Source organism: Oncorhynchus nerka, linkage group LG9b (genome assembly GCF_034236695.1).
Source record: "Oncorhynchus nerka isolate Pitt River linkage group LG9b, Oner_Uvic_2.0, whole genome shotgun sequence".
Lineage (NCBI taxonomy): Eukaryota > Metazoa > Chordata > Actinopteri > Salmoniformes > Salmonidae > Oncorhynchus > Oncorhynchus nerka.
Genome location: NC_088424.1, coordinates 26,016,755 through 26,038,590, shown reverse-complemented (window position 1 = coordinate 26,038,590; position 21,836 = coordinate 26,016,755). Strand labels below are relative to the sequence as shown.

General features: G+C 44.7%; 1 protein-coding gene across 2 annotated transcripts in view; it reads left to right on the top strand.

Annotated features, from left to right (window-relative positions):
• LOC115114854 (cadherin-2-like) overlaps positions 1 to 21,836 on the top strand; it is a 111,946-nt gene that overhangs the window by 63,353 nt on the left and 26,757 nt on the right. For both annotated transcript variants that reach the window (XM_065013460.1, XM_065013459.1), the window contains exons 3-14: positions 3,287 to 3,507; positions 11,524 to 11,703; positions 12,612 to 12,767; positions 13,502 to 13,646; positions 14,026 to 14,198; positions 15,257 to 15,394; positions 15,842 to 16,027; positions 16,522 to 16,775; positions 17,185 to 17,327; positions 18,143 to 18,376; positions 19,321 to 19,554; positions 20,206 to 20,345. In XM_065013460.1, the coding sequence (XP_064869532.1) occupies positions 3,287 to 3,507; positions 11,524 to 11,703; positions 12,612 to 12,767; positions 13,502 to 13,646; positions 14,026 to 14,198; positions 15,257 to 15,394; positions 15,842 to 16,027; positions 16,522 to 16,775; positions 17,185 to 17,327; positions 18,143 to 18,376; positions 19,321 to 19,554; positions 20,206 to 20,345 (2,204 nt within the window). The remainder of the gene's footprint in view (positions 1 to 3,286; positions 3,508 to 11,523; positions 11,704 to 12,611; positions 12,768 to 13,501; positions 13,647 to 14,025; positions 14,199 to 15,256; positions 15,395 to 15,841; positions 16,028 to 16,521; positions 16,776 to 17,184; positions 17,328 to 18,142; positions 18,377 to 19,320; positions 19,555 to 20,205; positions 20,346 to 21,836) is intronic.

Here is a 21,836-nt window from a genome sequence, read left to right as displayed (position 1 = left end):
TGAGAACCCTCTGAATACATTTTAGTTCAGTGTTTTATTTTCAACCAACAAGGCTCAGTGCTTGTACAGTATTCATTGATTAGAACCCTCATTATTTTCTTTCTTCTCTCTATCGGTCTCTAGGTGTCTCTCTACTCTCTTCTATTATACATTTTTTTTATATAGAACATGCCTCTATTTCGGACCCCTTTTTGTGTGGACATGGTGGTTCATTCAGTAAGGTACACTTCACTGGATCACTTTGTGTCCACTGTGAAAGTCAACAGTATAATCAACGGGATGTTTTTCCCCTCTCTTTACGCTTTGCCCATTTTCACAATTTCACAATACTTTGCCGTTGGGAAAATGGATCCGTCACCTGCTGTGGTGGTTTAGCCATTGTGCTTTATGTTACAGAATACAGTGCCTTGAAAAAGTATTCATCCCCCTAAATAAAGTCCATCTGTGTGCAATCTAAATGTCACATTATCTGTCAAATGATCTCAGTACATACACCTGTTCTGAAAGGCCCCAGAGTCTGCAACACCACTAAGCAAGGGGCATCACCAAGCAAGCGGCACCATGAAGGAGCTCTCCAAACAAGTCAGGGACAAAGCTGTGGAGAAGTACATATCAGGGTTTGGTTATAAAAAAAATACCCGAAACTTTGAACATCCCACGGAGCACCATTAAATCCATTATTAAAAAATGGAAAGAATATGGCACCACAACAAACCTGCCAAGAATGGGCATTAATCAGAGAGGCAAAAAAGAGACCAAAGATAACCCTGAAGGAGCTGCAAAGCTCCACAGTGGAGATTGGAGAATCTGTCCATAGGACCACTTTAAGCCGTACACTCCATAGAGCTGGGCTTTATGGAAGTGGCCAGAAAAAAAGCCATTGCTTAAAGAAAAAATAAACAAACAATTTGGTGTTCGCCAAAAGGCATGTGGAAGACTCCCCAAACATATGGAAGAAGGTACTCTGGTCAGATGAAACTAAAATTGAGCTTTTTGGCCATCAAGGAAAACGCTATGTCTGGCACAAATCCAACACCTCTCTTCACCCCGAGAACACGATCCCCACAGTGAAGCATGGTGGTGGCAACATGCTGTCGGGATGCTTTTCATCGGCAGGGACTGGGAAACTGGTCAGAATTGAAGGAATGATGGATGCCGCTAAATACAGGGAAATTCTTGAGGGAAACCTGTTTTAGTCTTCCAGAGATTTGAGACTGGGATGGAGGTTCACCTTCCAGCAGGACAATGACCCCAAGCATACTGCTAAAGCAACACTCGAGTGGTTTAAGGGGAAATATTTAAATGTCTTGGAATGGCCTAGTCAAAGCCCAGACCTCAATCAAATTGAGAATCTGTGGTGTGACTTAAAGATTGCTGTACACCAGTGGAACCCATCCAACTTGAAGGAACTGGAGCAGTTTGACTTGAAGAATGGGCAAAATTGCAGTGGGCAGATGTGCCAAACTTATAGAGTCATACCTCAAGAGACTTGCAGCTGTATTAATGCAAAAGGTGGCTCTACAAAGTATTGACTTTGGGGGTGAATAGTTATGTACGCTCCAGTTTTCAGTTTTTTTGTCTTATTTCTTGTTTGTTTCACAATTATTATTTTTTTGCATTTATAAAGTGGTAAGCATGTTGTGTAAATCAAATATTACAAACCCCCCAAAAACTATTTCAATTCCAGGTTGTAAGGCAACAAAATATGAAAAATGCCAAGGGGGGTGAATACTTTCGCAAGCCACTGTAGAAATCTGTTACATGTTGTGTATTATTTTGAGAGCCGGATGCAAGTGAACACGAAATACTTTCTCTTTAGTTTAACTAGCAAGACAGTGTTAATTCTTTCTGTCACTGAAAGGTTGTTATTAGTAGGTGGTGAATTCTATTTCTGCGTGCGTGCGTGCACCAAAGAATTGTAGCTCCTATTTTGCTTTTCACACTCCAACATCCCTGATCAGCATCCCGTCAATAGGGCCAGGGGTTAAACCTTCATTCTTGTTCAGAGCCAGGGCTCAATCTCCCTCCCTCCACAGGCCCACATGTGATGTGCTCCCTCCCACTGCTGTGCTCCCAGTGTAAAGACCCACTGAAATCGCAGCTCTCTGTCTTTCCTCAAGGTAATACAAGAATGGGAGATTAGATGTCCTTCTTCAAGGCTTTTGTTAAGTAATTTGCCGTCTGGTTTAATAATTTAAAATGGCATTGGTGCAGCCGACACAGAAATGATATATCTTTAGGTCTGATGACTTTAGTTTGGTAGAGTTTCAGTATTATCTGTTTTTCTGTTCTCTCTGTGTGTGTGTGTGTGTGTGTGTGTGTGTGTGTGTGTGTGTGTGTGTGTGTGCATAGACGTTTGTCTGTTCCACTGGATGTCATAAGGTGAATGCACCAATTTGTAAGTCGCTCTGGATAAGAGCGTCTGCTAAATGACTTAAATGTAAATGTTTATGTGTGTTTAAACGTGTAGAAGTGTGTGTGTGTGTGTAGCTGTGGTGTTTGAGATGCACTGTCACTCACCTGAAACATGAACCAATGTTAGACCACTGCCACTGAAGTGCTCTGGGACTGTGTACTAGAGCTCCAAGGAGCTGTGTGTGTGTGTGTGTGTGTGTGTGTGTGTGTGTGTGTGTGTGTGTGTGTCACTGCAGCTCTGTGTATATGTATGTGTACACACTGATGAAATAAACATCACACACTTCTCACTCCCTGAGAGTCAGGATTGCTAGCCGACCACGGCAAAGCATCCGTGTTTGTTATTGGGTAGAAGCTGGCATGCAACGTCTTGAGATAAAAGCAATAAGAAAAAAGTCTGGATCCTATGTAAATGATTCCTCTCTTATTTATTTAAGCTGGTGCTTCTATTTACCCAGACACAACAGTTCATTTAGCCACAGTCTAATTGGCACATCAGTTTAAAAAACAATGTTTTGGTATTTTAGATATATTCGTTTTGATTCAGCAAGTGCCCTTCAGGGGTTTATCATTTCCCTTTTGCTTTCTTTTTCTTTTTTTCACTCAGTTTCTCCTCTCTTTCTACCGCACCAGTTTTAAAAAATACTTTTGGGGCACAGCTTGAAATACATTATGTATGAGTTTTTAGGAGGAATTGGAGGCTTTGTGGACTATACCACACAGTCTGGGAGTGGTGTGGGAGGAGGGTCCCTGTCTATCTGGATGTCCGTCTGTCTGTCTGAGTGTCTACTCACTGTCTTTCTGTCTCTCTCCCTGGTTGCCTCAGGTTCAATCTCATGTTCTGTCTCATCTCTCCCTCTCTCTCTTACAGTGAAGTTTGTGAACTGCGGCCAAGGTGGACTGGTGCAGTTCGAGTGCAGTAACCCGTCCGACTTCCGTATAGAGGCTGACGGGGTGGTCTACGCCCTCAGGCCATTCACCGTGTCCACCCTCCGGGCGGTGCCCCTAGTGATCGTGGCCAGGGACGAGACCAATCAGCAGCAATGGCAGACCCAAGTGAGATTAACGCCCCCTATAGGCCAGAGCCAACAGGTACGTCCAACACCTCCGCACACATCCTCTCTCCTTTCCATCCTCTCTCTCTCTCTCTCTAATATTTCCTGATTATTTGTGACTTCGGGTAGCATTGTGGAATGTTCCAATTCCAATTCCGCCCCTGCATCTAATTCCTTCCTCTTATTAGCCTCCACAGCATTCACAGATGATTTGTTCCCTAAATTGTAGCAGGTGTTCCGGGAGACTGGGATGGATGCTCGCTAATTAAAACGTAATGTGTCAATTTGAAGGGGAGCACAATCATATACTCAACGTGGTCAGTGAGTAGCGGCGCCACACAACAGATGCAGAATAGCTCCTCATAAAGACTGATTTCAATCAGCTTCCTTGTGGCGGCAGCAGCGATGTTTATGGCTGTATCTTTGTCATCCAACCAGAGGGGAGTGCATGGCAGTGCACCCCTAGTGGTGATTCAGAGAACAGGGAGCATCTGTCTCTCGGCTTCAAAGATCCTGCCATTCAGTCAACGTTCTGTAGATGAGGGAGGCCGTGTGATGTGGTTATGTAATCAAGTGTGTAATTGCGAGAGGGAACAGGGATATGAGGAGAAACAAGGCTCAAACGGCCGTGTTTGTATTTCTAGCCTCATTCTCAGTCCTGGATAATGTGTTTCTGTTCAGTTCAATGGTCATAACCTGTGAAAGTCTTTCTCTCTCACTAGCTGGAATGGTGTTAATTGGCGAGAGTGCACAGACTCACATTTAAACTCTCTGTCTCGCTCTCTCTCTCGCTCTCTCTCCAATTTTTAGGTCTGATCTTCATACATTGTGGACTCTTATTGTTAATGAACGCCTCTTAAGTACAGCACAATGAGCCTCTTTGTTCAACAAAGACACCATCTGAAAAAACATAGTATTTTCCTCCAGTCATATACAGAACAAATTAGCTGCAGAAGCAGCCCATTTCAAAAGCACCTCTCTGAAACATCACATAAAAGGCGAGTGCATTCTTTTATAAGCCTCCAGATTAAACGCACATTTTTACAGTTATGTCAAATTGGTGTGAGTGCAGTGGGCCAACAGCAGCAGCAGCAGCATTTTGTGGTTTCAAATTAAACTTGTACAGGGGATGATTTAGTGAGAGTTTTGAAAACAGCATTGTTAGGGCGCTGATGCTCATTTACCACAGTGACTCCTGCAGGTATGTGATTTTAATGACACCATTAGTCACACGTGTCACTCATTTAAAGAGAAATGTACACTTGTCCAGGCCAGATAAACAAGGGGCTTGGCCACAGTAGCTTTTAAATAGAAATAGGAAGACCATCATGGGTAATCATGTCCATTTTAGAAGACTCTGATTGACCCTAGATGTTTGTGTTGTTTTCTATGTGATTGTATGGACAGTTGTTAATTTGGCCTGGATGATTATGGTAGTAATCAATGTTCCCTCTAATTTTTCTCATCACTGAGCAAATTGCAGGTCTGCTGGGCGCAAACTCGAACATTGTGAAAATTCTGTGCAACTTCCAGCGGGTGTTTACTGTGAACACTGAGGCTGTACCCGCTTTAAATTACAGTTTTAACAGTTGCCATGTAGGCTACTGTAGCTATTTAATCATAATCTAGGCATACCAGAGTGTCCTATCATCAAAAACAATTGACAAAGAGGTGGCTGAAAATGGTGGTGATGTTGAATGCAAGAAAACACAAAATAAAATGCATTATTATTCCCATACCATTATTACAGAGAATCAGACAAATGATGCTACCCTCTGCCTATTGGCTATTTAGCTTATTTAAGCCTGTCTCAAAATGCAACATGGCCCCTTTAAGACATACAAAAGCCTTTTATCTGACTTGCTTTTGAAAGATTTCTAGAAATGTACACGTTTTGTGCTCTTGTAGGAAGCAATCCCTCCCCTATTGATGACTACAAATGATCTATAACTGGGGTAATGACTCACTAACTACCAAAGGATATGAACAAAATGTGCACATGTGGCTATATGCAGCTCTCGCTTTGATCTCAAAACAAATGCTTCTCCTGCTGTAAACACTGTCCAGGTCAAAGTAAATGGCACAGATCCATATATGATCTATTTGCATATAGGCCTCCTGCAGCTCTGATTGGTTATGCCGCACGGTCTCTGTAGAGTAAGAGCTGTGTGGTGCGTGTCAATGCAATAGAATCCTACTCAAATCAAATCAAATCAAATCAAATTTTATTTGTCACATACACATGGTTAGCAGATGTTAATGCGAGTGTAGCGAAATGCTTGTGCTTCTAGTTCCGACAATGCAGTGATAACCAACAAGTAATCTAACTAACAATTCCAAAACTACTGTCTTATACACAGTGTAAGGGGATAAGGAATATGTACATAAGGATATATGAATGAGTGATGGTACAGAGCAGCATACAGTAGATGGTATCGAGTACAGTATATACATATGAGATGAGTATGTAGACAAAGTAAACAAAGTGGCATAGTTAAAGTGGCTAGTGATACATGTATTACATAAGGATGCAGTCGATGATGTAGAGTACAGTATATACGTATGCATATGAGATTAATAATGTAGGGTAAGTAACATTATATAAGGTAGCATTGTTTAAAGTGGCTAGTGATATATTTACATCATTTCCCATCAATTCCCATTATTAAAGTGGCTGGAGTTGGGTCAGTGTCAATGACAGTGTGTTGGCAGCAGCCACTCAATGTTAGTGGTGGCTGTTTAACAGTCTGATGGCCTTGAGATAGAAGCTGTTTTTCAGTCTCTCGGTCCCAGCTTTGATGCACCTGTACTGACCTCGCCTTCTGGATGATAGCGGGGTGAACAGGCAGTGGTTCGGGTGGTTGATGTCCTTGATGATCTTTATGGCCTTCCTGTAACATCGGGTGGTGTAGGTGTCCTGGAGGGCAGGTAGTTTGCCCCCGGTGATGCGTTGTGCAGACCTCACTACCCTCTGGAGAGCCTTACGGTTGAGGGCGGAGCAGTTGCCGTACCAGGCGGTGATACAGCCCGCCAGGATGCTCTCGATTGTGCATCTGTAGAAGTTTGTGAGTGCTTTTGGTGACATGCCGAATTTCTTCAGCCTCCTGAGGTTGAAGAGGCGCTGCTGCGCCTTCTTCACGACGCTGTCAGTGTGAGTGGACCAATTCAGTTTGTCTGTGATGTGTATGCCGAGGAACTTAAAACTTGCTACCCTCTCCACTACTGTTCCATCGATGTGGATAGGGGTGTTCCCTCTGCTGTTTCCTGAAGTCCACAATCATCTCCTTAGTTTTGTTGACGTTGAGTGTGAGGTTATTTTCCTGACACCACACTCCGAGGGCCCTCACCTCCTCCCTTTAGGCCGTCTCGTCGTTGTTGGTAATCAAGCCTACCACTGTTGTGTCGTCCGCAAACTTGATGATTGAGTTGGAGGCGTGCGTGGCCACGCAGTCGTGGGTGAACAGGGAGTACAGGAGAGGGCTCAGAACGCACCCTTGTGGGGCCCCGTGTTGAGGATCAGCGGGGAGGAGATGTTGTTGCCTACCCTCACCACCTGGGGGCGGCCCGTCAGGAAGTCCAGTACCCAGTTGCACAGGCGGGGTCGAGACCCAGGGTCTCGAGCTTGATGACGAGCTTGGAGGGTACTATGGTGTTGAATGCCGAGCTGTAGTCGATGAACAGCATTCTCACATAGGTATTCCTCTTGTCCAGGTGGGTTAGGGCAGTGTGCAGTGTGGTTGAGATTGCATCGTCTGTGGACCTATTTGGGCGGTAAGCAAATTGGAGTGGGTCTAGGGTGTCAGGTAGGGTGGAGGTGATATGGTCCTTGACTAGTCTCTCAAAGCACTTCATGATGACGGAAGTGAGTGCTACGGGGCGGTAGTCGTTTAGCTCAGTTACCTTAGCTTTCTTGGGAACAGGAACAATGGTGGCCCTCTACTCCAATGCATTCTGCCTACAACAAAATCTCTTGCATAGTTTGTTTTGTTTCGGTATGTTGCATTGAAAGTGGCTAATATTGAGTTGATTCGATCACCATTGCCACAGTAAAGTGAAACGTTGATTGTGTTAACTAACAGGGAACACTAAAAAGTTTAGTGAAGTTTAACCTGTTGAGTGTAGGGGGCAGCATTTTGATGCTTGGATGAAAAGCGTACCCAAATGAAACTGCCTATTTCTCAGGCCAAGAATCTAGAATATGCATATAATTGTCAGATTAGGATAGAAAACACTCAGAAACAACCGTTTCCAAAACTGTCAAAATATTGTCTGTGAGTATAACATAACTGATATTGCAGGCGAAAACCAGAGGATAATCCAACCCGGAAGTGCTGTTTTTCCTGAAAGCTCTCTCTTCCATTGCCTGCCTTTGCTCCATTTAAATGGATATCAACCAGATTCATTTTCCTATGGCTTCCACATGGTTTGAACAGTCTTTAGACATAGTTTCAGGCTTTTATTTTGAAAAATGAGTGAGAAAGATAACATGTGCCAACAGAACGGAGCAGACATTTTCTCTCTCTCTCCTATTGAAGAAGCTACAGTCCGGTTGAAATATTATCGATTATATATTGTAAAAACAACCTTTGAGATATGATTATAAAAAACGTTTGACATGTTTCTACGAACTTTACGGATACTATTTGGAATTTTCGTCTGCCCCATCGTGACCGCTCGAGCCTGTGGATTTCAGAACATAACGCGCCAACCAAATGGAGGTATTTTGGATATAAAAATAATCTTTATGGAACAAAAGGAACATTTATTGTGTAACTGGGAGTCTTGTGAGTGCAAACATCCGAAGATCATGAAAGGTAAGTGATACATTTTCTTGCTTTTCTGACTTTCGTGATCAAACTACTTGGCTGCTAGCTGTTTGTAATGTTTTGTCTGCTGAGAGAGATGTCCTTACATAAACACTTGGTATGCTTTCGCCGAAAAGCTTTTTTAAAATCTGACACGCCAGGTGGATTAACAACAAGCTAAACTGTGTTTTGCTATATTGCAATTGTGATTTCATGAAAATTAAATATTTTTAGTAATTTAATTTGAATTTGGCGCTCTGCAATTCAGCGGATGTTGACGAAAATGTTCCCGCTAACGGGATGGGTGCATCAAGAAGTTAATCTAGTGCTTCCCATTGTGGGTTGGTACAGTATTTATTCTGTGCGGCAGTCCATTGGAGCTGCGCAGTAGTCTCTGGGCTACATAGGTAGTAATCAAATCTATAATAGAATATAGAAGTCAATCTCACCAGTTTATTGGGCCACGTGTCAGGGTTTCCCCTAAGATATTTTTTAGCAGAGGTGGCAAAGTTAGTAAAGGGGGATGGGAGGGGTTGGGGGGTTGGTAGTGGACGTGGCCAATGACGTGGTCTATGACAAAAATAATTTGATGCCCTCCACTGCTGAGACAGAATGTTTCTGTTTTAAAGCTAATTTCCTGCAAGTCTACACATTTGCCATGAGGCTGAGCGAAAATGAACAGTTTTAATGTAACTGTCCAGTGAAAATCTCACTTTTAAAAGTTCATATTATGTTAACTCATACCCAAATAACTACGGTATATAGCTCCATTATACTTTTTTCATACTTTATATCTGGTTTTAGTCGTTTAAGTCGACCCTGAAAATGTTTTACCAAATACATCATTTTTCTTCGGAAGAGCTGGTTACAATTTAGCAGCAGCGGCCCGCCATTGTTAAATTAATATAGGGGAAACACTGGTGTGGTTATGTGGTTCTCTCTCCAATGCAATGATTGTCATGAATTATCATCATGTGATCCATAATCACATCAGCGGTTAGATGCTATATTAGCAAACACTGCGAACGCATCGGCCCTAGGGGAATGTTTTAATCAATGAAAAAGTAATGATTGGCTTAGCAGTCTCAGCCCCAGCACAGTCACATATATCTATCTGTGTGTGTGGCTACAGACAAGTACAAAATCGCCTAGGGTGACCTTCCCAACCACCACGACCATCAGCATAAACATCACCGCAAGAGTCGGACTGAAAACCAAGACCTACCCTAGGCTTTAGAGAGGGCGATTTTGTACTTGTCTATAGCCACACACACACGCGCACACACACACACACACACACACACACACACACACACACACACACACACACACACACACACACACACACACACACACACACACACACACACACACACACACACACACGCCACAATCTCTCTCACACACAGTACACAAACACTCCCAAGCTCTCAGGGATACTGAAGTGTAGTCTAGCAGTCAGAGGATGTAGGGGGCAGAGAGACCTCCAGTACTCTCCAGAGATAGATAGATGTGACTGTGCTGGGGCTGAGACTGCTAAGCAAACCCTCCACACCATTCATCATTCCAGCCGCCAGGTCAGAAATAATTACCGCTCTCACTCTCTCCTTCGGTTTAATAGGGTAATAGATATTTCTGATGCATGTTCCCCGCTATCTGTCCGCTTGCCTCTCTGCATTTCAAATGTGTGAAAGCAGCATAATCGGATTTCAAACATGATTAGTGGAGGCGCTCCGACATCTCCGCAGATGGTCAGGGAGGGGCTGCGTGCATGGTGAGGCTGCGTGGGATGGGGCTCGTGTTGTAACGTGTCAAAACTGTAATTAATTTGGCTGTTTGCACAGACTGTGGCTTTAGGTTCGTTTTAGTGCTTTGGATATTGTGTAACAAATTGACGATCAGTAATTACAGACGGACGAGAGAGAGAGTTAAGAAGGTACTTTCTGAAGCGTGACTGTTCTACAGGATGACTGTTCTACCTAAGTTTGCCAGCGTCTTGTTTACATTTTCTATCGGGCATTCAAGGTTATTGTGACTTCTCTGGCGCTACTTGGGTCTCACTCCCAACAGTCTCTCTCTCTGTGGAACAGCGGAGGCAAATGGAGCCATCTGGCTATATAGAGTCTGGCTTGCAGGTACCATCCTGCTTTGTTTCAAATCACTTTCATTACAGCCAAGGGAGGATGGCACATCCATTTTAGAAGCCTGTGTGTGTGTGTGTGTGTGTGTGTGTGTGTGTGTGTGTGTGTGTGTGTGTGTGTGTGTGTGTGTGTGTGTGTGTGTGTGTGTGTGTGTGTGTGTGTGTGTGTGTGTGTGTGCGTGCGTGTGCGTGCATGCATGCGTGTGTGTGCCTGTTTGTGTGTGTGTGCCTGTTTGTGTGTGTGTGCCTCTGTGTGCGTGCATGCTTTTATCAGGACATGAGAGGAGGTCTGTGATTTAAAGCTAACTGAGGGGCTACAGTACTATCCTCGACAAAGAATCTCAAACACTACTCTCATTCCCAGCCATGGAGAAGAGAGCCTGGAAAGAGAGGCTGTTCAAAAACATCATCACATGTATGAAGGCAATGTTAGCCTTCACTGAATTCTCAAAAACGAAATGGATCCTAAAATATAATATGACCACATCAAAAAGCCTCCCCCTCCTATGTTGGGTCCTCTAGCTGGTATAGTTCAATGAGTATGTTTACATGCATACTAATAATTCGATATTAAACTGATTATGGCAGTAGGTCGAGTGTAGCTTTAGTCATGTAAACATCTTAATCGGCCTAAGGTCATAATCGAAGTCAGCATACGCCGATTAAAACACCTGGTTTTCGGAGCAATCTTTGGAAGAATTAGGAAATGTAAACACCTTAATCTGATTTCAAGCTGTGTATTTTATCTGTGCATGTTCTAGCACTATCCGAGCGAGCCTCCCTCTTCTTATGCCCAAGTTTATTTTGATTGCTGATTTTCTGCATTTATCACTCCTATCAGGTAGCCTGATTTCAGATGTGTCCATGTAAACAGGATTATTAAGGAAATCATTATTCTTGCAAAGCATGTAAACGTTTGATATTAACAAAGCATGCAAAATGATATTACCAAAAACTATTTTAGGCTGTCAAGAATTTGCATTATTTCCATAACTTCATTGGTAGGTAAAGATAATTTGTCTTCTGGCTACTGTATAAAAGGTCTACCTAAAGCCATTGGTTTTTACATGTGTCAAGTTGGTAAACAGATGTTATTTCTCTCCTCCAGGTCCAAGATATCCCAGCTCCCCCAGCTCTGTCCCAGGGTCTCCAGGAGATCTGGTTCCCATCGCGGCAGACAGACAGCAGCTCTGTGGGCCAGCTCAAACGCATGAAAAGGGACTGGGTAATCCCCCCAATCAACGTCCCAGAGAACTCCAGAGGAGAGTTCCCCCAGGACCTGGTCCGGGTAAGATGCCACACACATAGGCACACACACACACACACACACACACACACACACACACTCACACTCACACACTCACACACACACACACACACACACACACACACACACACACACACACACACACGCAGACACCGGTTATCCACAACCTGAAAGGAGACGGTACCCTTATTCTGAGCTTCATGGTTCTATGGAGCAGCAGCAGATTTTGGACCGGTCATTTCTGTTCTACCAGCATTATCACTCAATCCACCACCATATTGACTCCACGTCCTGAAAGGTCAAGTGCTTGTGCTAAAGTATCTGATTTCCCTCTCCCAGTCAGGCAAGCCGTCACTATGAATGTCCCTGCTATTATGTAGCTTTAGAGATGAGAGTGAAAAGGACAAAGAGCCCTCCAGTGGCTTGTTTCCCTCAGGTTTCCTGTTGAGATATTATCCTCACCTTATCATGTGCTCAAGGGGCAAGAGGTGGGTGGATATGAATGATGGAGGACTGGCTATCCTTCTCATGTCAGTTAAGAAGTATATCCTTTCTCAACATAAGCTTACTGGTTCCTGACATAGTGCTAAATCCAGTATATACTGTCTGTGTGTATTATATTTAATCCAGAAGCATTAGGGGGCTGAGTTTAATGGATGACACAAGGGAGAGGCACCAGGCACCATCCAGACACACCATGGATACCAAAGCTTATGGGTAGAGATAGACAGGCCAGGGAAGACACAGAGGCTCAAATACATCACACTCACATATAGTTTAGACACATACACACACGTAAGGGAGGAAGATCTGTCTGTACCACTCACCAACGGGACTCTAGCGCGGGGCGACACACCAACACCGAGCAGTTTATATACCCACAATTGATTATTGATCATTGACCAACGTACTTTTGGGTTCTGAAACAGATCCGGTCGGACAATGACAAGAACCGCTCCCTGAGGTACAGTGTGACTGGACCAGGAGCTGACCAGCCGCCCACTGGCATCTTCATCATCCACCCCATCTCTGGAGAGCTGTCCGTCATGAAACCCCTGGATAGAGAACACATTTCCAACTTCCATGTAAGTCTCATACACACACACATGGATCTACGTTAGAGAGAGGAGATGATTAGGACCACGCATACTGACAAAGTCAAGATCCACTTTGGATCAAAACGTTGTTATTTTCTAGCCAAATAACGGGAAGTGGAGCAATAGTGTATGTGGGTCCTATTCATCCCAAGCTTTCTTTGGTTCAGCACCACCTAAAGTGATGTGCATTCACTTTAGGTGATAGAGAGAGAAGCTTGTCCTTGTGCAGTTCAGTGAACAGGAGAAACAGCAGACATGCTGAACAGTTACAGTAAAAGGTTTCTAAACAGTGTACCAAGCATTAAGCATTCTTTATCCAGAGGTATGTGTCCTCTTTGGCTAATACATTGTCTGTATATTCCAGGAGGTTGACTGGCATGTGCTCAAGGTCCCTTGGTAGTCAGGGTGAGACTTGTATTAGACAGTGGGCAGACAGATAAATTGCAGGTTTGTAATGAAAGTATAATGGAGCAGGCATCGCTGGAAGCGCTGCACTGTGAACAAACAAGCATTTACATTATTGAAAGGCACATTTCTGGGTTTATTTTTTTTCTATAATTGGAAATAGCTGAAGTAAGAGAGCCATTGCAATGCCAAAGTTCTGCTCAGGCAAATTTAAGTGTTTTTGCTGAATGTTTATCGTTTGGTTCTTGCATGCATGTGTATGCATGTGTCCACCACAGTCAGCTGAGTGCTGATATCTCTCTGGTGTCTCCCTACAGCTGAGAGCCCATGCTGTGGATCTGAATGGTAACCAAGTAGAGAGCCCCATCGACATTGTAATCAATGTGATTGACATGAACGACAACCGGCCAGAGTTCATCCATCAGATATGGAACGGCACGATCCCTGAGGGCTCTAAACCAGGTAGTGGCCTAGACCAACCTCCCAGCCTTCCTATCCTCTGGCCTTCGGGGCCACTAAGCTATCAGTAGATAAAACAGCATTGATTAATCACAGGGGGTAATCATTTTGTTTGCTGCTGTTCGATATGGATAAGATCTCTGCCGATAGAATGTATTCTCTTGTGGAAGTGCTTTGTCAACATTTCAGACAAAGCCAAAGTTTTTGGGGGGCTATGTTTTGTCTGTGCTCCATATTAGTCAATGGATCCTCATAAAAGGGAAGTAGTTTAATGACTGTAGGTAAATTAAACGCAGTACTGAAATAAAACAAGGTCATACTGTTTTACAAACCCTTGTTAAATCCCCTATTTGCATCTTCTGTCTGTCTTGTCATCACTCAGGGACCTTTGTTATGACGGTAACGTCTGTTGACAAAGATGACCCCAAAACAGCCAATGGGATGCTGCGCTACAAGATTGTATCCCAGAATCCTGAGAGCCCGACATCCAACATGTTCACCATCAACAATAAGACAGGAGGCATCATTACCGTCGCAGCCGGCCTGGACAGAGAGGTACGCAAATCAGGAGTTTGTGTATGCGTGTGCACGCGCATATGTGTGCCTATTAAACCCCCAATGCAGTAGCATTAAGGTTACAGTCCCAGTATCAGAGCCATTAATCACATTAATTCATGTGTGCGCCTCCTTTGCTGCACACCACTCCACTAACATGCATAAGTCAAGATATCCTTTCCTTTGTTTACCTAAATGAGCTGTGGATTGCAGATACAGATTTGAAAACAAACAGAACAGTGTAGTTTTGGGTTGTTTTTGCTGATGATAATCTTCACTGTGTCTCAAAACTAATTAAGCTCGCTAAGCATGACTGATTACCATTTTACCAACGGAGCCCAGAAATGGACTCATCGCCCACTTCATACTTATTGCCTCTAACAAGGAGGCAACATGCATCATTGAGCAGATAAATGTTTATTTTTCTCCCCGTTGCTATTAATGGGAACACTCTCCTATTTAATTGCATGGCGATGGTCTTGCTTATACTGGATGGAAGTGACAAAATAAATATATAAGTTGAGGTGGGGAAACAAAGCCAGTTGGTGCAATTCTGGCGAGGGCAATCTGGCTAGCTGGCCTGCTATATCAAGTTCACCCCTGGGGCCACTGTTATAGCTGTTATATGTACGGCAGTTGCCACCGTGAAAGTAATTTGCCCAATTCTCATTACCTAGTCACTTGAGTGGCTTTTAATGTGAAGGGAGTAATTTATTACAGTGGGATTACCCATCATGCACCATGATGCTACACATAGTGGAAATGTGGAAGTGTTGCACTCCCACAGCAAGCAGACTTCTATAAATCCTTTCTCTCTCCACAGGGAAATGACTTGATCATTGTGAGAATAACTAGGATTCCTCAACATCCTCATTGTGGTTTGACAGATATTAGTTTGTTAGGATAAGAGAAATCGAATTTAATAATTTAGAGAAATTAAAAATGATCATTAGTTTGGTTTATGTAAGATTCAACCTACACGTAAGGCTCAACACAAGGGTTTAGGTGTTATTCGTATACATAATTAATTATTTTCCAACATGTTATTCTTCTTGCAGAAAGTGCCTCAGTACACGTTGATCATCCAGGCCACAGACATGGAGGGCAACCCCATGTACGGTCTCTCCAACACCGCCACCGCCGTCATCAAAGTCACGGACATCAATGACAACCCACCGGAGTTCACTGCAGAGACGGTGAGAAAGAACACAGCTTCACATCCATGTACTACACCACACTGTGTGTTACAGTCATAGCACTGTCACACTGTCTATATGTACATAACCCACACACAGTACACACTCAGTCTTGCTTGCAGATGTTGACACATGTAAGTTCTGACATCCTAAGTACATCAGGCAGACAAAGAGAGGAGATGAGCGAGAGCAGAGGAGAAGAGAGCAGAGAAAGGTGCTGAATGTATTTGTGAGAGATGCTTCCCCTCTGTGTAATGTAAGTGTATTGTTTTTCTATCAGACCGAGATGGTGAAGATAACATGATAAGTTGCTGTGGACATTTATTTACCTGAAATGTCGGGAGTGTAGTGCTGGAGCACAGAGCCTGTGTTTTCCACTGGCGCAGCAGTATGTCTAACTGCTCTCTAACTGCTCTCTGTCCCATCCCCCATCTTTTATTAATGCAGTTCTTTGGAGAGGTGCCTGAGAACCGGGTGAATGTCATCGTGGCCAACCTAACGGTGACAGACAAAGACCAGCCCAACACGCCAGCCTGGAACACTGTCTACAAGATCACCGGGGGCGACCCCACCGGCAGGTTCTCCGTGCCAACCGACCCCACCACTAACGAGGGCCTGGTAACTGTTGTCAAGGTGAGACTGGCTGCTACCCCCTCAGACTCAATCCACCCCCCCATGGGGGCCCCCCTATGGGTCACTGACCATGAATAGCGAAGACAGCTCTTAAAGATTAATTGAATAGTTTATAATGCCTTCTATGTTTGCAAGCTATAGGAGTTATCTATAGCAGAGAGAGCAAAGGTGCATGTCAACTGTTTTATTTAACTCTCTCTCTGTGTGTGTGTGTGTGTGTGTGTGTGTGTGTGTGTGTGTGTGTGTGTGTGTGTGTGTGTGTGTGTGTGTGTGTGTGTGTGTATAGCAATTGAAGACTAATTGGTAGACTGTTGTAGAACTAGCTACAGTAGCTCCTAGTTGACTTCTCCTGGGCTCTTTGTCTTATGGCATTAGAAAAATGATAGTAATATTTTACTGATCAAGAAAAGCAGAATACATACTTTATCCATCCATTCTCTTACACTCAATGAAACATACAGTACACTTATATACTGTTGGTTTCCTCCCTACAGCCAATCGACTATGAGATCAGCAGGACGTACGTGTTGACGGTGGTAGCGGTGAACGAGGTGTCCCTCGCCCGGGGCATCCACTCCCCTCGCCAGTCCACCGCCACGGTCTCCATCAGGGTCATCGATGTCAACGAGAGCCCTAACTTTGAACCCAACCCCAAACTCATCAAACTTGAGGAGGGGATGCAACCAGAATCAGCACTAACCACCTTCACAGCACAGGACCCTGATAGATTCATGCAGCAGACCATTAGGTAGTAATGGCACTAAATAGCTGTATTCATGCAGAATTGTTCCTACAGTTTGCTCAAAGCACTGACTAGCATTACGTCAATGAAAACATTCCCTTTTACTGAACATTCAACACCTTTAGCCTTACATTTACATGTCTGCATGAGAGAAAAACTAACATGTAAGGTTGTCTTGTATCTTCTGTAAGCTTTCCTCGTCCTCTGTAAATGTACACACTGAAGAAGGCTGTGAAGCCTGATGCAGTGAAAATCATTTTAAAAAGTAGAATCAGGAAGTAAGCTTTATGTGACATCTTTTTGAGTGCAGACCCATTACACCTTTTTGTTTGTTTGAATTTGCGGGTTTTACGCACCAATCAAGCTTGTGGGAGAGCGCAATGGTTCTCTTTTGACTCGTCCTTTGTATTCTCAGATACACCAGGCTCTCAGACCCAGCCAACTGGCTGAGAATCGACCCTAACACCGGGCACATCACAACCATCGCCGTCCTGGACCGTGAATCGCCCTACGTGAAGGACAACATGTACAGCGCCACCTTCCTGGCCTCTGACAGCGGTACGTAGCCTAGCCATCAGGCTCTAATATCTGCTTCCCACAAGTAACCTAGGAGAATATTGTTTTTAGCTAGCAAAAATGTCAAACCTAGCTACCTTGTTCAAGGTTAATATTGTCCCTGACATCAATGTAGCAAAAGCCACCCTGTTGAAGGAATTGTTTCCGAGCCAGCCCAGACTAAACAGACACACTGTGGAAGTGTTCACCTCTCTCCTCTCTCCTTCCCTGACTGGATTTACCTCTGTTCAGGTTTAGCCTGTTCCACGGAGGACAGCACAGGCCAATAGGCTTAAACTCACCCAATATAGAGTTTTCTCAGCATTAATAGGTTAGGATTGGATGACTAGCTCCTTTGAGCGTGGCCTGAATGGCAAAAAAAGCCTCTTAGCCCCATGAATACATAGAGGAGCTGAGGCTCTGGGGCTCCGGGGCTAAGGCAACGACAGTAGGCTCTTCTCTGTCTGTCTGCTTTAGTATTCTCACCCCGTGGCCTCCCCCTTCGTCAGGAAGACACACTCTCTTCAGATCACACACCCAGACCCTCTGCCCTCCCCCCATCTGGAGGGGTCCTGTCCCTGCAGGGTGGCTGCTGCTGCTCCTCTATGCCCTAGTTTACCACCAAGCACCAGGCTCAGGATAAGGACTTTATGCATTACCACAGTGCAGTGAGACATCATGCATTAAAATGAGGCAGATCACTTCTTTATATATTTCCCCTTATGGTTATGTTGATTTATTAAAATCTATATTTTTATCAATGTACGTGTGTGTGCGTGCGTGTGTCTCTGTCTGTCTGTGTGTGTTGTCCCGTCCAGGCATCCCCCCAGCGAGCGGTACAGGCACCCTGCAGATCTTCCTGCTGGACATAAATGACAACGCGCCCCATGTCTACCCCCAGGAGACTGAGATGTGTGAGAAACCTGAGCCCAACGGCTTCAACATCACAGCACTAGACGGAGACCTCAGCCCCAATGCCGGACCCTTCGCATTCGAGCTGGCTAACAGGCCCTCAGACATACAGAGAAACTGGACCATCACACGGCTCAGTGGTAAGACACAACAATAACAAAATGAGGGCTAATCGATATACCTGGGCCTGTGGGTTGGCAGTACTTCTGGTTTTCATTCTTCCCATGTAATCAGAGACCGATTTAGACCTGGGTCACCAAGAGCCATTCTGGCCAATAAATGACATTCATCAATTAACTGCCAGTGAAAATGGAGAACCACTGTGTGGCCCTAGTTATTTGGATGGTGATAATAGGGTTTGGGACTGTATGTGCTTGGCACTGGCATAGAGGCAGTACTATATAGGCTTCATGTCCGTGGGTTGACATGTGGTTTCAGGCTTTCCATAGGGTCAGGTGCAGTGACCTATAACAGTAGACAGTGTTCACAGTGTGGGTTCCTCACATGACCTTAATGTAGACAATGTACTATAAAAGAGATTAATAGCAGGCCTTCGCTTTATCAAGCAGCTCACTAATTGATTATGCTAATTATGCCAACACAAAAAAAGAGGAATGACTCATTTGTTGTGCGTTGCTAGCGGTTAGATGTTGTGAGTGTAAAACATAGTGAATAAATATCTTAATAGTATAACAGCCAAATGGTTAGTAGGAGCTGGGGGAGTTTAGCCTAAGCGCCATTATCAAAAGGTCATCAGTGGGTTTATAAAATTATAAATATAAATCCTGACCATGTTTTGGATGACATATGCTGGCAACGTCCAGGTATAGGAAGTTATGCTGTTCTGTTCAGCTTTTTTTCCCAGTAGTAATAAGTTGATTATCTAATTTGTATACTCAATATAGATAAGTTCAGAGATGAAATAGTTGCACTTGGATTTGTTATGTAGAGGTCAAGGTTAGTGTTGTTTTGTGTTATTTAGTTTTTTGTCGTGAAGTAACATTTTTCTATTTCTCTCGCTTTCTCTTCCTTTACGTCTCCCTCCCTCCTGCTCTCATCCTCCCCCACTCCCTCCCACCCCCAGGTGACTTTGCCCAGTTGAGCCTGAAGATCGGTTTCCTGGAAAGCGGCATCTACGAGATCCCTATCATCATCACTGACTCTGGCAACCTGCCCATGTCCAACACATCCTACCTGCGGGTCAAGGTGTGTCAGTGTGACCACAACGGGGACTGCACCGACCAGCAGCACATTGTCGCTGCAGGGCTGGGCACGGGCGCCATCATCGCCATCCTGCTCTGCATCATTATCCTGCTCAGTGAGTGTCCCACTGCCGCTTTGCCTCAGTGCACGCATGCACACACACACACACACACACACACACACACACACACACACAGGACACCAGTGCCGTCACTCCGCCCACCGCACACATACAGTGGCTTGCGAAAGTATTCACCCCCTTGGCAGTTTTCCTATTTTGTTGACTTACAATCTGCAGTTAAAATAGATTTTTGGGGGGTTTGTATCATTTGATTTACACAACATGCTTTGAAGATGCAAAATCTTGTTTTATTGTGAAACAAAGCATGAAATCCAAGTAAAAATCTATTCAAATTACAGGTTGTAATGCAACAAAATAGGAAAAAACGCCAAGGGGATGAATACTTTTACAAGGCACTGTACAAAACAAGATAAATGTCACCCCTTACCATTCCTAAACATAGCCGCAGGGATTGTTAAGGAGCTAAACGTCATGCCCAAGAGATAGCAGTAGATTATTTCTGGATTACCCAAAAGATAGATAGCACTGATCAATCTCGTGGCACGGTTTACATTCTGAATTTATTTACATGTGTATGCAAAATATCTTATGTTTTGTAATATGGGATATTTTGCTCTCTTTTTATTTCTTAATATCTCTCACTCTCGATCCCTCTCTGCCTCCCTTTCCATTCCTTCTCTGTAGTTCTTGTGTTGTTGTTTGTGGTATGGATGAAGCGTCGTGATAAGGAGCGTCAGGCCAAGCAGCTGCTTATTGACCCTGAGGACGATGTCAGAGACAACATCCTGAAGTATGATGAGGAGGGAGGAGGAGAAGAGGACCAGGTAGAGAAACACACCCACAGTCACACACACTCACATATACTAACATATATACACACAGACACACACACACACACACACACACACACACACATGCATGCAGACGTGCACACACACACACAGTCACACACACTCACATATACTAACATATATACACACACACACACACACACACACACACACACACACACACACACATGCATGCAGACGTACACACACACATTTACATTGACATTTAAGTCATTTAGCAGACGCTCTTATCCAGAGCGACTTACAAATTGGTGCATTCACCTTATGACATCCAGTGGAACAGTAGTGCATCTAAATCTTTTAAGGGGGGGTGAGAGGGATTACTTTATCCTATCCTAGGTATTCCTTAAAGAGGTGGGGTTTCAGGTGTCTCCGGAAGGTGGTGATTGACTCCGCTGTCCTGGCGTCGTGAGGGAGTTTGTTCCACCATTGGGGGGCCAGAGCAGCGAACAGTTTTGACTGGGCTGAGCGGGAACTGTACTTCCTCAGTGGTAGGGAGGCGAGCAGGCCAGAGGTGGATGAACGCAGTGCCCTTGTTTGGGTGTAGGGCCTGATCAGAGCCTGGAGGTACTGAGGTGCCGTTCCCCTCACAGCTCCGTAGGCAAGCACCATGGTCTTGTAGGGATGCGAGCTTCAACTGGAAGCCAGTGGAGAGAGCGGAGGAGCGGGGTGACGTGAGAGAACTTGGGAAGGTTGAACACCAGACGGGCTGCGGCGTTCTGGATGAGTTGTAGGGGTTTAATGGCACAGGCAGGGAGCCCAGCCAACAGCGAGTTGCAGTAATCCAGACGGGAGATGACAAGTGCCTGGATTAGGACCTGCGCCGCTTCCTGTGTGAGGCAGGGTCGTACTCTGCGGATGTTGTAGAGCATGAACCTACAGGAACGGGCCACCGCCTTGATGTTAGTTGAGAACGACAGGGTGTTGTCCAGGATCACGCCAAGGTTCTTAGCGCTCTGGGAGGAGGACACAATGGAGTTGTCAACCGTGATGGCGAGATCATGGAACGGGCAGTCCTTCCCGGGAGGAAGAGCAGCTCCGTCTTGCCGAGGTTCAGCTTGAGGTGGTGATCCGTCATCCACACTGATATGTCTGCCAGACATGCAGAGATGCGATTCGCCACCTGGTCATCAGAAGGGGGAAAGGAGAAGATTAATTGTGTGTCGTCTGCATAGCAATGATAGGAGAGACCATGTGAGGTTATGACAGAGCCAAGTGACTTGGTGTATAGCGAGAATAGGAGAGGGCCTAGAACAGAGCCCTGGGGGACACCAGTGGTGAGAGCACGTGGTGTGGAGACGGATTCTCGCCACGCCACCTGGTAGGAGCGACCTGTCAGGTAGGACGCAATCCAAGCGTGGGCCGTGCCGGAGATGCCCAACTCGGAGAGGGTGGAGAGGAGGATCTGATGGTTCACAGTATCGAAGGCAGCCGATAGGTCTAGAAGGATGAGAGCAGAGGAGA